Source organism: Vigna radiata, chromosome 10 (assembly GCF_000741045.1).
Source record: "Vigna radiata var. radiata cultivar VC1973A chromosome 10, Vradiata_ver6, whole genome shotgun sequence".
Classification (NCBI taxonomy): Eukaryota; Viridiplantae; Streptophyta; class Magnoliopsida; order Fabales; family Fabaceae; genus Vigna; species Vigna radiata.
In genome coordinates this window covers 11,568,166-11,579,910 of record NC_028360.1, presented here as the reverse complement: position 1 = coordinate 11,579,910, position 11,745 = coordinate 11,568,166, and the positions used below count along the sequence as shown (strand labels likewise).

The 11,745-nt window shown below is 35.2% G+C and overlaps 2 protein-coding genes and 1 pseudogene across 4 annotated transcripts; 2 read left to right on the top strand and 1 right to left on the bottom strand.

Moving 5' to 3' along the window:
- The first annotated feature begins 500 nt into the window (after positions 1 to 500).
- LOC106775107 (NADPH-dependent aldehyde reductase 1, chloroplastic-like) lies at positions 501 to 2,167 on the top strand. Its single transcript, XM_014662154.2, has 4 exons — positions 501 to 817; positions 909 to 1,285; positions 1,431 to 1,789; positions 1,877 to 2,167. The coding sequence occupies exons 1-4, from the start codon at positions 695 to 697 to the stop codon at positions 1,897 to 1,899; spliced, it is 882 nt and encodes a 293-aa protein (XP_014517640.1). The 5' UTR covers positions 501 to 694; the 3' UTR covers positions 1,900 to 2,167.
- Positions 2,168 to 2,339: 172 nt separating this feature from the next.
- On the bottom strand, positions 2,340 to 6,309 carry LOC106774416 (mevalonate kinase). 3 transcript variants are annotated; one of them, XM_022786525.1, is made up of 6 exons: positions 5,976 to 6,297; positions 5,541 to 5,778; positions 5,195 to 5,448; positions 4,310 to 4,723; positions 3,064 to 3,204; positions 2,340 to 2,940 (listed from the first exon to the last, which is right to left on the bottom strand). In XM_022786525.1, the coding sequence occupies exons 1-5, from the start codon at positions 6,106 to 6,108 to the stop codon at positions 3,086 to 3,088; spliced, it is 1,158 nt and encodes a 385-aa protein (XP_022642246.1). In that variant the 5' UTR covers positions 6,109 to 6,297; the 3' UTR covers positions 2,340 to 2,940; positions 3,064 to 3,085. The 3 variants fall into 3 exon arrangements, with proteins under 3 accessions (XP_022642246.1, XP_014516890.1, XP_014516889.1); XM_014661404.2 differs by having other exon boundaries at positions 2,886 to 3,204; positions 5,541 to 5,752; positions 5,976 to 6,309; XM_014661403.2 differs by having other exon boundaries at positions 2,886 to 3,204; positions 5,976 to 6,295.
- A 2,597-nt stretch (positions 6,310 to 8,906) lies between these two features.
- Positions 8,907 to 11,438, top strand: LOC106774823 (annotated as a pseudogene).
- The last annotated feature ends 307 nt before the right edge of the window (positions 11,439 to 11,745 follow it).

The following is an 11,745-nucleotide window of genomic DNA, read 5'->3' as shown; positions in this document are numbered from 1 at the left end:
TTATTTAGACGGCACCGTCAAGAACACGTTTCCTCCAAATAGAAAACGTGAGGAAAGATGCCTAGACAGTTGTCACAAAATTAGTTAAGGAAGAAAAAACGTGTCCTGAAGTGAACCACTTTAACAATGAAAGGACAACCAAATAAACACCACAAGCTAATCCCACCGAGTGCCCCTCCTACAATTATAGAGAACAATTGTATTTTGACATCTATTTTTTTTTTATTCTCAATAAATACTATTTTTTATTATTTTCCACTTTTTTTTTATCAGATGATACGGTACAATATTATAACTTTTTTCAATTATAAAATGTATAGTTCAATAATACACCTACTTTGTATTTATTGTTTTAGTTTTAAATATAAAAAAATATTCTCTTAATAGTATATTATCAAGTTCATAGGTGAGATAAGAATATTTCTCTTATATGTAGTATTTTTCTTTTTATGCAACTTATAAACACAACACATGAGCGCCTCCTTGCTAATTCTGAATAAATCACTAGACAAAACATGTGTATTAGTATGTGTATCTATCAATTTGCATTCCATAATCACAAACGTACCCTACGTTCCTAACCTTTTCTTCAACAAGGACAACCTTATAAAGCATCCTTTCACCTCAGGACTACACCGCACAGTTTTCGACCATCTTTTAGATTCTCAAAATTGAAGCTCTTTTACGAGAGAGAATGGCTTCTGGTAAACAGAACTTCCCCCCTCAGAAGCAAGACACACAACCTGGCAAAGAGTATCTGATGAATCCACCACCCCAATATAGCAGTCCAGATTACAAACCATCAAATAAACTTCAAGTATCTGATGAATCATAATATGCAGTGATTTATTTATCTGAAAGTACTTTTTTCTATCTCCTTCTGTTTAATCGGTTATATATATTTTCAGGGGAAGGTAGCTGTAATAACTGGAGGTGACTCTGGAATTGGCAGAGCCGTGTGTAACTTGTTTTCGTTGGAGGGTGCTACTGTTATCTTCACCTATGTGAAGGAACAGGAAGATATAGATGCCAAAGACACACTTGAAATTATCAGAAAAGCTAAGACTGCAGATGCCAAAGATCCAATGGCTATAGCTGTGGATGTGGGTTATGAAGTCAATTGCAAAAGAGTGGTGGATGAGGTGGTAGATGCTTATGGTCGCATTGACATTTTGGTCAACAATGCAGCTGAGCAATATGAGAGTGAATCATTGGAAGAGATCGATGAAACTAGACTCGAGAGAGTGTTTCGCACTAATATCTTTTCTCATTTCTTCATGACCAAGTAAACAGATAACCAAACCTGTCTTTAAACATTGTTTCCGACATTGATCTTCACAACATGATCTATTTTATCTATTTCGTTAACTACTAAAGCAGTGATTAAAACTAAAATAGATTACATGTAACCTATGACATTAATTTTATAGGCATGCTGTGAAGCACATGAAGGAAGGAAGCAGCATTATCAACACAACATCAGTGAATGCATACAGGGGACATGCAACACTAGTGGATTACACGTCCACAAAGGGAGCCATTGTGGCGTTTACAAGGGCCTTAGCACTTCAGCTTGTGAGTAAGGGAATAAGAGTGAATGGGGTTGCACCTGGACCGATTTGGACTCCATTAATAGTAGCAACTATGAAGGTGGAAGAAATTGTTGAATTTGGTTCAGAAGTACCAATGAAAAGAGCAGGCCAACCTATTGAAGTTGCTCCATCTTATGTCTTTCTTGCTAGCAACCAATGCTCCTCTTACATAACTGGCCAAGTTCTCCACCCCAATGGTCATAAACACACCAATACTATTTTAACTACAGGCACTTATTGTTCCGTATTTGACTTACTTTTTTTTTTTGGCTTTTTTCTTTCAGGTGGAACCATTGTGAATGCTTGATGAGTTTTTCCAAAGATAATTGATTCTCCTTGATAGAGGTTGGTGTACGTTACATTGACAATCTCTAAAGGAGTTAATATGTAAGGAAGAATTTACATGTTTGGATGAAGATTGTAGTTGAAAGTAAGGCATGTTTTGCTATGAAACATATAGTGTAAAACTAATAAAAATGCTACTTGAAATTGAGTGTAAGACTATCTATTGTAATGTGGATAGATGTGGTCATTGTAGAGCTCAATTTCTCCGTAATGATTGTCTTAGCCACCAACTGCCATGTTGTCAAAATTCTGTTCGTAGTTATTTTACTGAACAAAATTAAGCGTGAATATGAATAATAAAAGTGTGTTTATGAAACTTCCTATCACGTGAAATTCTCAATTGGCTTATTCATCCAAGAAAACAAATCAAGTGAACTAGGCAATGTAGAATCATGAAAATTCAATATATTTATCCTCATAACTAGAGTAAGGGTATTTTTATACTTTACACATCCTATAGATGTAACGTAAGTAACTTCTACGAAGAGTAAAATAATCATTTTAAAAATTGAGGAACACTTAGTAGTTATGGGAACGCAGGAAGAAAAGAACACTTCTGTAATTAAGAAAGTATTCTCATTCGTTTCCATATTTTCAACTCCTTTTATGTAAAGGATCTACTATTTTTCTTAAGGGTCAAGAAAATGGATCCGATTCATCTCTCACGAGTCTAGCAATATAACTGGATCCAATATCCAGACACAAAAATGGCTTGGCTACTTAGTACGTAAAAATGGGTAATTTGTACGTACTGTTCTGTTTTCAGTTCCTCCGGTAATATTCTCGAAGCAGTCCAGGTAATTAGTATCTGAGTCAGCCTTATGACACTAAAACGTTTTCATACAATTTCTAAACCACATCAGTAAGATCACTTAAAGCGTGTGCGTGTGAAAGAGACGGACCTTGGATACGATTCGTCACTCCACGATCCCGTTGACTACCATGTTCTTAATCAAATATGCGAATTTATATCCGCCAATTCCATTCAGGATTGAATAAGAAACTGTTTAAATTAATTCAACAACAGAAAAGAAAAAGTTACAGATTGACCCACTAGAAGTAAAAAAGGAAGCATATTTATTTATGCTGTTTATGTGAGGATCGGATACTTGTTGATATCAAATACCTGGAAAAATAAAAATAGAAAATCAAGATGACTTCGCAAAGTTAACTTCAACACCTCCCCCGCCAATTCCAGCAATGAAACACTGGAATCCGCATGACTCCAGTTCAGCAATTACTTTGTCTACAATAGTGCCTGATAGTACTGATTAAAGTATGTCAAGGAAGCGATAGAAGAAATTGAGATTAAAAAATATATTATACTTAAAAGCTAAGAAATCATGATGGCCAACAAGGATTAAGGAAACGACTTTGGTTTCTATTCTTATGAAGACAATAAATCGTCCACCACCAGAAAATTAAGTTTTAGTCGGCCAAACAGTATCTAGAGAAAGAAAACTGTGATGTATGAAGTAGAATGACATTACTTGGAGTAAATGAAAGTCAGATAGAAAAAATAGATAAATGCAAAGACTTTCCTCTAAAGAAACACGTCTTTACTGTCACTTGCAGGTTTTCTAGCCATGCTTATGTAGTTAAGTCCCTATATCATAACAAACACTTAGAGAAGAAGAACAAAATAAATCAAGATGTTGCCTCATTTAACTTTCATCCAGCACAAATGCACTCCATGCACTTGGGCATAAATTTCTGAACAAGTACTTGCAGTCCTTAACTTTCTAAGAAGCTTCCTCATTTAACCTCTCCCAATTTTCTCACCTAATTTCTTCATATGCCCCTAATTCAAATTTATGAGCTACCTTAAACTTATCTCAACTGAAAAACTCCTGTGTTAAAAAGTTAATCCAAAAAAGGGCATGTCTAGGGTTTAATAAACGCCTTATGAGTGTATATATACAAACCTCGTGCATATTAACAAGGCAGCACATAAATAGCAGAACATCCAGGGCAACCCTTTCGGCAGTATTTACTGGTAAAAAGAGGCCCTCCCTGTTAATTTTGTCTCTCCTCCAATATTTTAAGGATTTGAAGGTGACGGAAAACGCTTCAAGTTTGTAAAATGTGCTGGTTAAATTATCATTAGTTTGAATACTTGAACTTAATGGTTTTATAGGTATATGATAAGAGTATGATAGTGTATTATTTTATTCTGTTAAGTTCTCTCAAACTAAACAAGGAGTCCTTCCCTTTCCCTACTCTTTTCTAAACCAAACTTGTTAATAGAATAATAAAAGCAAACATAGGCTATTAACTAACTGCAGACAAGAAAATAAAAAAGAAAAAGAAAATTAGAGAGTAATGGAAAGCATTAGAAGCACAAGGAAAACAACAATAAATGAAGAGGATACATGTTGGAAGCAGTGTCAAAACACAGCCCCCACCACCAGCTCCAGTCAATTTGGAAGCCAACTTATATTTCAATGTTGTTCGCAGAACAGTTTCTATAGTGGCATGACTGACCCCCATAGACTGGAGCAGACCTTGATTCATTTCCATTAGTTCTTCTATCTTCTCTTCCTTCTCAGTTAGAGAGAGCTCATCAGGTGTGGGTGACTTGAGAATGGAAGTCAGCTCCTTGCTAATAGAATCAACAGCACTAAACACGAAAGCCATTATTTCAGGATGCCTTAGCATCCTCTCTCCAACACCAGCCACCAATGCTTTTGTGTTTCTCCCAACTTTTGTATTCGTGATGAGCATTTTAAGTGTCAAAGTTGACTTTGTGCGCGTTATGTTACCTGACTTGAAGCTGATAATGTTACCTGATAATGGTAACTATCGAGTGAGTTGTAGATTCAATGGCAGTAACTTACATTTGTAAACACAGTATATGATAATTAAACACTCCAAACAAATCACAATTTATACATGATATTTCCCATCATAGACTTGTATATTTGTCAATTCACTGGCACAAATCAGTGTGCCATGACCTTAAGTTATGCCTTCCGGTCCACATTAATTAAAATTAGTTCTGGTGAGACTATTAACAGACCAAGTAAAAGAGAAACACGTACACGGCTAGTTCCCACATCCCTTCCTAACAACCGAAAACATTTCATTCATCCCCTCCAAACTCCTATTATTCAAAGGTTATGTTCCTTTTCAACCTATTAATACAAAACATTCAAACTCTAATCATCAGTAACTAGAATAAATGCACAAAAAGACAAGTTCCAAACAGTAATCAATAAAATTTAATGAAATTTAGTAGCAAAATCGCTGAGGCATACCATACGAGCTTACTGTGTTGTCAATTCCAGATGGCTTTCCATGAATGATCTTCTCCCCTTCAAAGGCCCACTTATTTACCAACTCAAGATCCTTCTCCGTAAAGGAGAGCCATCCTTGATGACTCAAATCCAGAGAAACAGAATCAGTATATGCCAACAAGGCCGACGCGAGAGCCACACAAAACGCGGCCGAGGAACCCAATCCTGAACCGAGAGGAAGTTCAGAATTGACAACCACAGTAGCAGGCTTAAATCTACACAAAGAGCGAAACACAATCAAACCTACACAAATAAAACACAAACACATTCACATACACACAACAAGAATTTTAGAGTTGGTTCAGACCCTTGAATAGAAGAGTACAGCCAGAGAAACGCGGAAACTCCAGAGGCAATTCCAATTTTAGCCTCTGGAATGTCCAGCTCTTCAACGAGTGCGGCAATGATCTTCGCAACCTCAACGGAGCAGGAGGTAGGAGTACAAGATAACACGGATTCTGGAAACGCCGCTTTTATTCTACTAATAGGCCACGAGAACTCCAAAGCCGTGTCCTTCAGCTGCAGTGTCAACAAATCCCCGTCGTCTATCACACAATCCACAAATCCTAACCGAATCAGAATCTCAACCACAACTAAAACGGCGTCTCTCAAACACGCCATTACCGATCATCACAAATTTCGCAAGTTTCAACCAAATAACAACAATAATAACACATATCTGCGATCACGAGGTGGATATTTAAAGAACAACAGAATGAAATCAATGGAGAAAGTAAAATACCGGAAGGAGTGGAGAAGTGGACAAAAACGTAGGTGTATAAATCAATGGAAGTAGCAACTGCGGTGGATCCATGAACCACAGCATGTTCCCCGGTCAATATAATCTTCCCCGGTGCTCTGGCTCTAACCTCCATTTCTCTTCGCTTATGCTATGAATTGCGATTTCACAAACCAAAAGTTTCTCTCTCACCTCATTGCTTTTTCTTCTTCTTCTTCTTCCCCAAGGGTTCTGAGTAATCCGTGTCGTTTTGTCTTCCTATATCTGTCTGAGTCCAGTGTAGCGGATCCATGTGGAATGCGTGCACATTTAATTATCAACAAACATTTCTGTACATTTTCACCAATCATCCAAGCCCTTAATCAACCAATTTTTCCCTATAGTTTTTAATATCAATTCCTAATTTTCATTACATATAAAAACACTAAGCTATATATTATAACTTATAAATTTAACTTCCATCAACATCTACATTTTGTGGTGGCATCTTTTGTTTAGGCTTAATATTCAATTTCTTACCCCAAATAAATATCTTGGTTCATTCTTTTTATTTTAGTCAAGATGATTTTATTTAGTTCGTATATTATAATTTTATCATAATAGAAAAACTAAATCAGTTTGAAAATTTTCAAAGATGTCTTAATTTAAATAACACCATGTTTATTTGACGTAATAATTGTGCAATTCCTAGCAAAAATTTTCTAATATTCGGACATATATATATATATATATATATATATATATATATATATATATATATTAGTTTTTGAGATATATATTTTATTTTTGTCATTTTTTTATTCCTGTTTTTCACAATTAATCCTTAGAAAACCCTAGCGCCGCGTCTTCTCGTTCATCTTGCCTCAGATTTAGTTTCAATTTTTGAATCACGTTCATCTGTAACTCTTCTCGTCACGCATCCCTCTATCAACACAAAGGGAAAAGAGAAAGTGAAAAGAAGTTACAGCAAAATCAGGAGAAAAACAAAGAAAATATCTCAGCCTTAGTTTTGAAATGGACAAATTTATCAATCTAAGCATGTTTTTTTCTACAGTAAGAGACTCATCTTCACCTCCCATCATAGTTTTCCTGTTTGAACATAGATATATAGAATTTCTAACAATCACAAAGTAAAAATGCAACTAAACCAGCACGAATGATCTTGACATGTGTTTTATATATAGATCTATATATAATTAAGGTTATAGCTAGGAATATCCAAAGGTGGTGAATGCAAAACCGAAAACTCGAAGGCCACAACCACATTGCCACCACAGTAGCGAAGTCCAATTTCTTGATCATACTTGAGATCTCTTTTCCTTATGATCTGTCTGAAAGGCTCAATCGAATAAGCAAACTCTTCCCTTGCTTTTTCCAAATTGTAACAAGGTGGCTCCTCCATGGATTTTCCCTTCGTTGGCTTTTCACCAGAAACAGGCATAGGATCAAACCAAAACGACTCTTTCTTGAACAACTTAGCATCGTAAGTTTCACCATTATCAACATCATAAATCAAGATGTTCACTGGAATCCATGACTCCAAAGCTTTGCGGCTGCTTTCATTCATGTGCCCTAGCAAGCTTTCTTCAAACTCCTTAGGTGAGATCTTGAGGCTATCCCAGCGCATGCAATCTCTTGTTAGCTTCATTCTGCATGGCCACACATCATTGCTTTTCTGACCACTCCTGCTGCTACATTCTGTGACATTGGCCATGGATAAAAAATTTCTCTAACAAGAAAATGACTATGGTATGAGAAACAGATACCAATATATATGCAATCTCTTTGTTTGTTTGTGTATGAAGTGTGCATTACACTCCATTTTCAATGCTCATGTAATATGCATGGATTTCCTGAATAACTCACGTTTATGTTCTTACCTTATACCTTGTTGTTTTTTGTTTTCATCCAACGTAGTGCCAGTTATGGTATCAATTTTGTTTGCACCTTCATCGAACTGTGTATTTGCTGTTACAAAACTCCAACACGGAATGATTATCTGTCTATAGGAACTGACATTATGCAAAGTTGATGCCATTTATTATGTCCAAACACATACTATTTTCCTTAAACATTCATATTCACCTTTCTAACTCCATCAGTTGAATAAAAACACAAATTTATAAAGTAATCATTGTATATGTTACAAATATAAAAACATAAATTAAGAAAAATCTTATCTTTCCAACAGAGAAAAATTAAAATGAATTTTTAAAACCTTTTTCTACTAAAAACGTTATATGATTTTGGTAGAGATTTTATGGAAAAAAAAAACACTTTTACTTTATATTCAATAAAAAAAACTCCACTAACAAAGATTGTAATTAATTATCAAAAATATTTTCTTAAGTTTAAGAAAAAAAAAATAACATAAGAACTACTATTACCTTGCCTTATCACCATGGTGTGTATGATAAATCTAGTTTTTTTTCAAAAAAAAAAAATAACCGAAAACACTTTTATAGTATAAATAAGGATAATGATAACATTTTAACATTATTATAATATTTGTTTAATAATTAATAATAATAATAATCATAAATATTAATATAGATGAATATAAAATAACACGATATTAAAATATTATAAAAAAATTGTTATTAAAATATGTTATCCTACAAATAAACTTTAGTTTTGTCAATGTATCATGCGCTGTCATTATGAAATTGTCCTGATTAAACTAGTTAAAACTGATTATGAACATGATTCATACACGTTTTGAACAAACCAGATGATAGTTCTCAAACAGAAAATATGAAAATTCGTCCTTCGTAAAAGAAGGTAACGTAAGAGAAAATCACAACCCAAACAGTTTTTTAGTCTTACCATTTGGAGAAGATGAGGTAAGAAAGATGAGTTGTGCCTTTAAAATATTAATTTTGTTATTTATGATTGTAAAGATGTAGATTCAAAATATTTATGTTCCAGCACATTTACAGCCAGATAATGGATAATGAATCCACGTCTTTGTTATTCATTCCCATAATTATGTGCAATTGAAAGGTATCCCAAAAGGGGCAATCTTTAGATCAAATCAACAAAACCAACCAAGATTGCAATGAATTTTCAGTATTTTATAATTTTAGAAACAGTATTTTTATGTCTCCATCATACTCAAAGTTCACATCTTTTGGATTTTTTCATTCTAAGAACACATTTGGATCCATTTATTTATCATTGATATTTGACCCAGAATGCTATCGAAGTAACTTTTTTATCCATACGTGTCATTGGGGCTGAAAATTGGATCTTGCGTGAGCTACATCAAAATAGGACAATGAAAATGTTCTTAAGGAAACAATTGGGGTATGTAAATACACTCTCCAAAATGTAAACTTGGTTTATTTTGCAGGTGACGACAATATTACAAGGCCATGTTGGGATTGTTCTTGAGCATAGTTGGGGATGATAAACAAAATTTCCATTCTCTCTCTGTTAGCAAAATGCAAAAGTATGAGTGAAATGAAAAAACTGCATGGGTTAATAGTCACAGCCCCAACTATTAAGTGCGTCTGCTTGAGCAAGCTTATTGACTTCTGTGTAGATTCAGAATTTGGGGACATCAATTGTATTTTGCCAAATTGATACCCCTAGCGTTAACATTTGGAACTCTATGATACGAGGTTTTGTTAACGTTCACAATCCAAGAATGTCTATGTTTGTGTATAGACAAATGATAGAAGATGGGTATTCCTCCAATCACTTTACTTTCCCATTTGCACTCAAAGCATGTTGTCTAATTGCCGATCAAGATTGTGGAAAATGCATTAATAACTGCATCGTGAAATCCGGGTTTGAAGATGATGCCCATGTTGCTACTGGATTACTCCAAATGTATGCGTCATGTGCAGATATGAAGTCAGGACTGCCAAATGTGGTTGCTTGAAGATAGCAAGAGAACTGTTCAACAAAATGCCCAAGAGAAACATTGTAGCTTGGAACAGTATGATTAATGCCTATCTGTGTGAGAGGCAGTATGAGAGGCATCAGGATAAGTGTTTTTAAGTGTTTGTGCCCATCTGTGTGCTCTAGCATTGGGACAAGCTGTTCACGCTTATCTATTAAAAACTAACCTTATTACAACAGGCATTGCCCTTGATACTGCTCTTCTTGACATGTATGCCAAGATTGGTGAGTTAGGAGGTGCACAGAAGATATTTAGCCGTTTGCAGCCAAAGGATGTGGTGATCTGGACTACCATGATTAATGGTTTAGCCATGCATGGTCGTGGAAATGAAGCATTGAGGATGTTTCAAATAATGCAAAAGGATAGTTCTCTAGTTCCTGATCACATTACCTACCTAGGAGTTTTATTCGCATGTAGTCATGTTGGACTCGTTGAAGAGGCTTAAAAACATTTTAGACAAATGACAGAAATGTACGGTATAGTGCCAGAAAGAGAACATTATGTGTGCATGATTGATCTTTTGAGTCGGGCCGGTCGTTTCACAGAAGCAGAAAGATTAGTGGAAACAATATCCGTAAAACCAAATACTGCCATATGGGGTGCTCTTTTAAATGGCTACCAGATTTAAGAAAACTTGTCTGTTGCTAATCAAGTGAAACCACGACTAACAGGGTGGGAACCTGGTCAAAGTGGGGTTCATGTTCTTCTATCTAATATATATGCAACGGCTGGCATGTAGGAAGAGATAAATGTGACTAAAAAAGTTATGAAGCATAGAAGGATCACAAAGGCAATTGGTCACAGTTCGCTTAAAATTATATAAGTTTATATAATTTGTACGTGTACGAAACGTATCAAATAGATATGGTTCAGCATCCACAGTGGTAAAATTTTGTGCAGTAACTGTCTTTTTTTGTGTTGTCACTCTATCCCATAATACTGCCACACATGATTTGTTTTCTGTTTATAGACTCTTTCCTTGAATCCCTTTATATTCAAGCACTCAAACTTTTGAGCAACTCTATTTTTACGTTTTTGATAATGAGAAATTCTCTCTCAAACACTTACATGGTATTAGTTTAACACCTTCGGCCTTTGTCTTCTCTTTGCCTTTTTCTCCTCTTCTGTGTTTCTCCTTTTTCTTCATCCAAGGGAAAGTATCACTCTTGTTCTAGTGGCTCCTCTTCTTGCTGATAATAATTACCAGCAATGGAAACACAATATGTTTGTTGCGCTCGAACCCACCAACAAAGGCAGATATGTTCTTGGCACTCTTTTTTGTCCACCTTCCCACAATGTTCTACACGAAGCTTGGAAACGATGCAACAAGATGGTCATTACCTGGCCTACAAGATCAATGGCACATGCCATCAAGCGATCAGACATGTGAATGGACTCTACTTCCAACATGTGGAACGATCTTTATCAAAGGTTCTCGCATGGTGATAAATTTCATATTGTTGGTATCCAAGAATAACTTTAAAGCTGTAGATAAGGTGATTCCACAGTTTCTCAATATTATACTCGTCTCCAAATTATTTGGAAAGAACTGTCTTTATATCGAATAGTTCTTGTTTGCAGTTGCACTTCTTCCTGCAATTGTGGTTTAATATTGAAGATTCAAAAAGAGTGTGATGATGATTGTGTTATAAAATTTCTTCGTGGCCTTAATTTCTCTCAATTTTGTTCTCAAATCATGCTTATGGAACCTATGCCAACTCTTGTTAACACCTTTTCCTTAATTCTTCAACAAGAACGTGAATTCAGTGGTTCTTTCCCCCATAATTCTCAAGAGTCTATTGCTCATCTTAATTTTCAAGACAGTTCCAACAAGAGTTCAACAACAACCGTGGGTCAAACATGTTC

Coding starts and splice junctions, on each gene's coding strand:
- LOC106775107 (XM_014662154.2), top strand. CDS start 695: ATGGCTTCTGGTAAACAGAACTTCCCCCCTCAGAAGCAAGACACACAA. Junction 818..908: donor AACCATCAAATAAACTTCAA/GTATCTGATGAA, acceptor ATATATTTTCAG/GGGAAGGTAGCTGTAATAAC. Junction 1,286..1,430: donor TCTCATTTCTTCATGACCAA/GTAAACAGATAA, acceptor TTAATTTTATAG/GCATGCTGTGAAGCACATGA.
- LOC106774416 (XM_022786525.1), bottom strand. CDS start 6,108: ATGGAGGTTAGAGCCAGAGCACCGGGGAAGATTATATTGACCGGGGAA. Junction 5,449..5,540: donor CTGTACTCTTCTATTCAAGG/GTCTGAACCAAC, acceptor CTCTTTGTGTAG/ATTTAAGCCTGCTACTGTGG. Junction 4,724..5,194: donor CAACACAGTAAGCTCGTATG/GTATGCCTCAGC, acceptor TACCATTATCAG/GTAACATTATCAGCTTCAAG.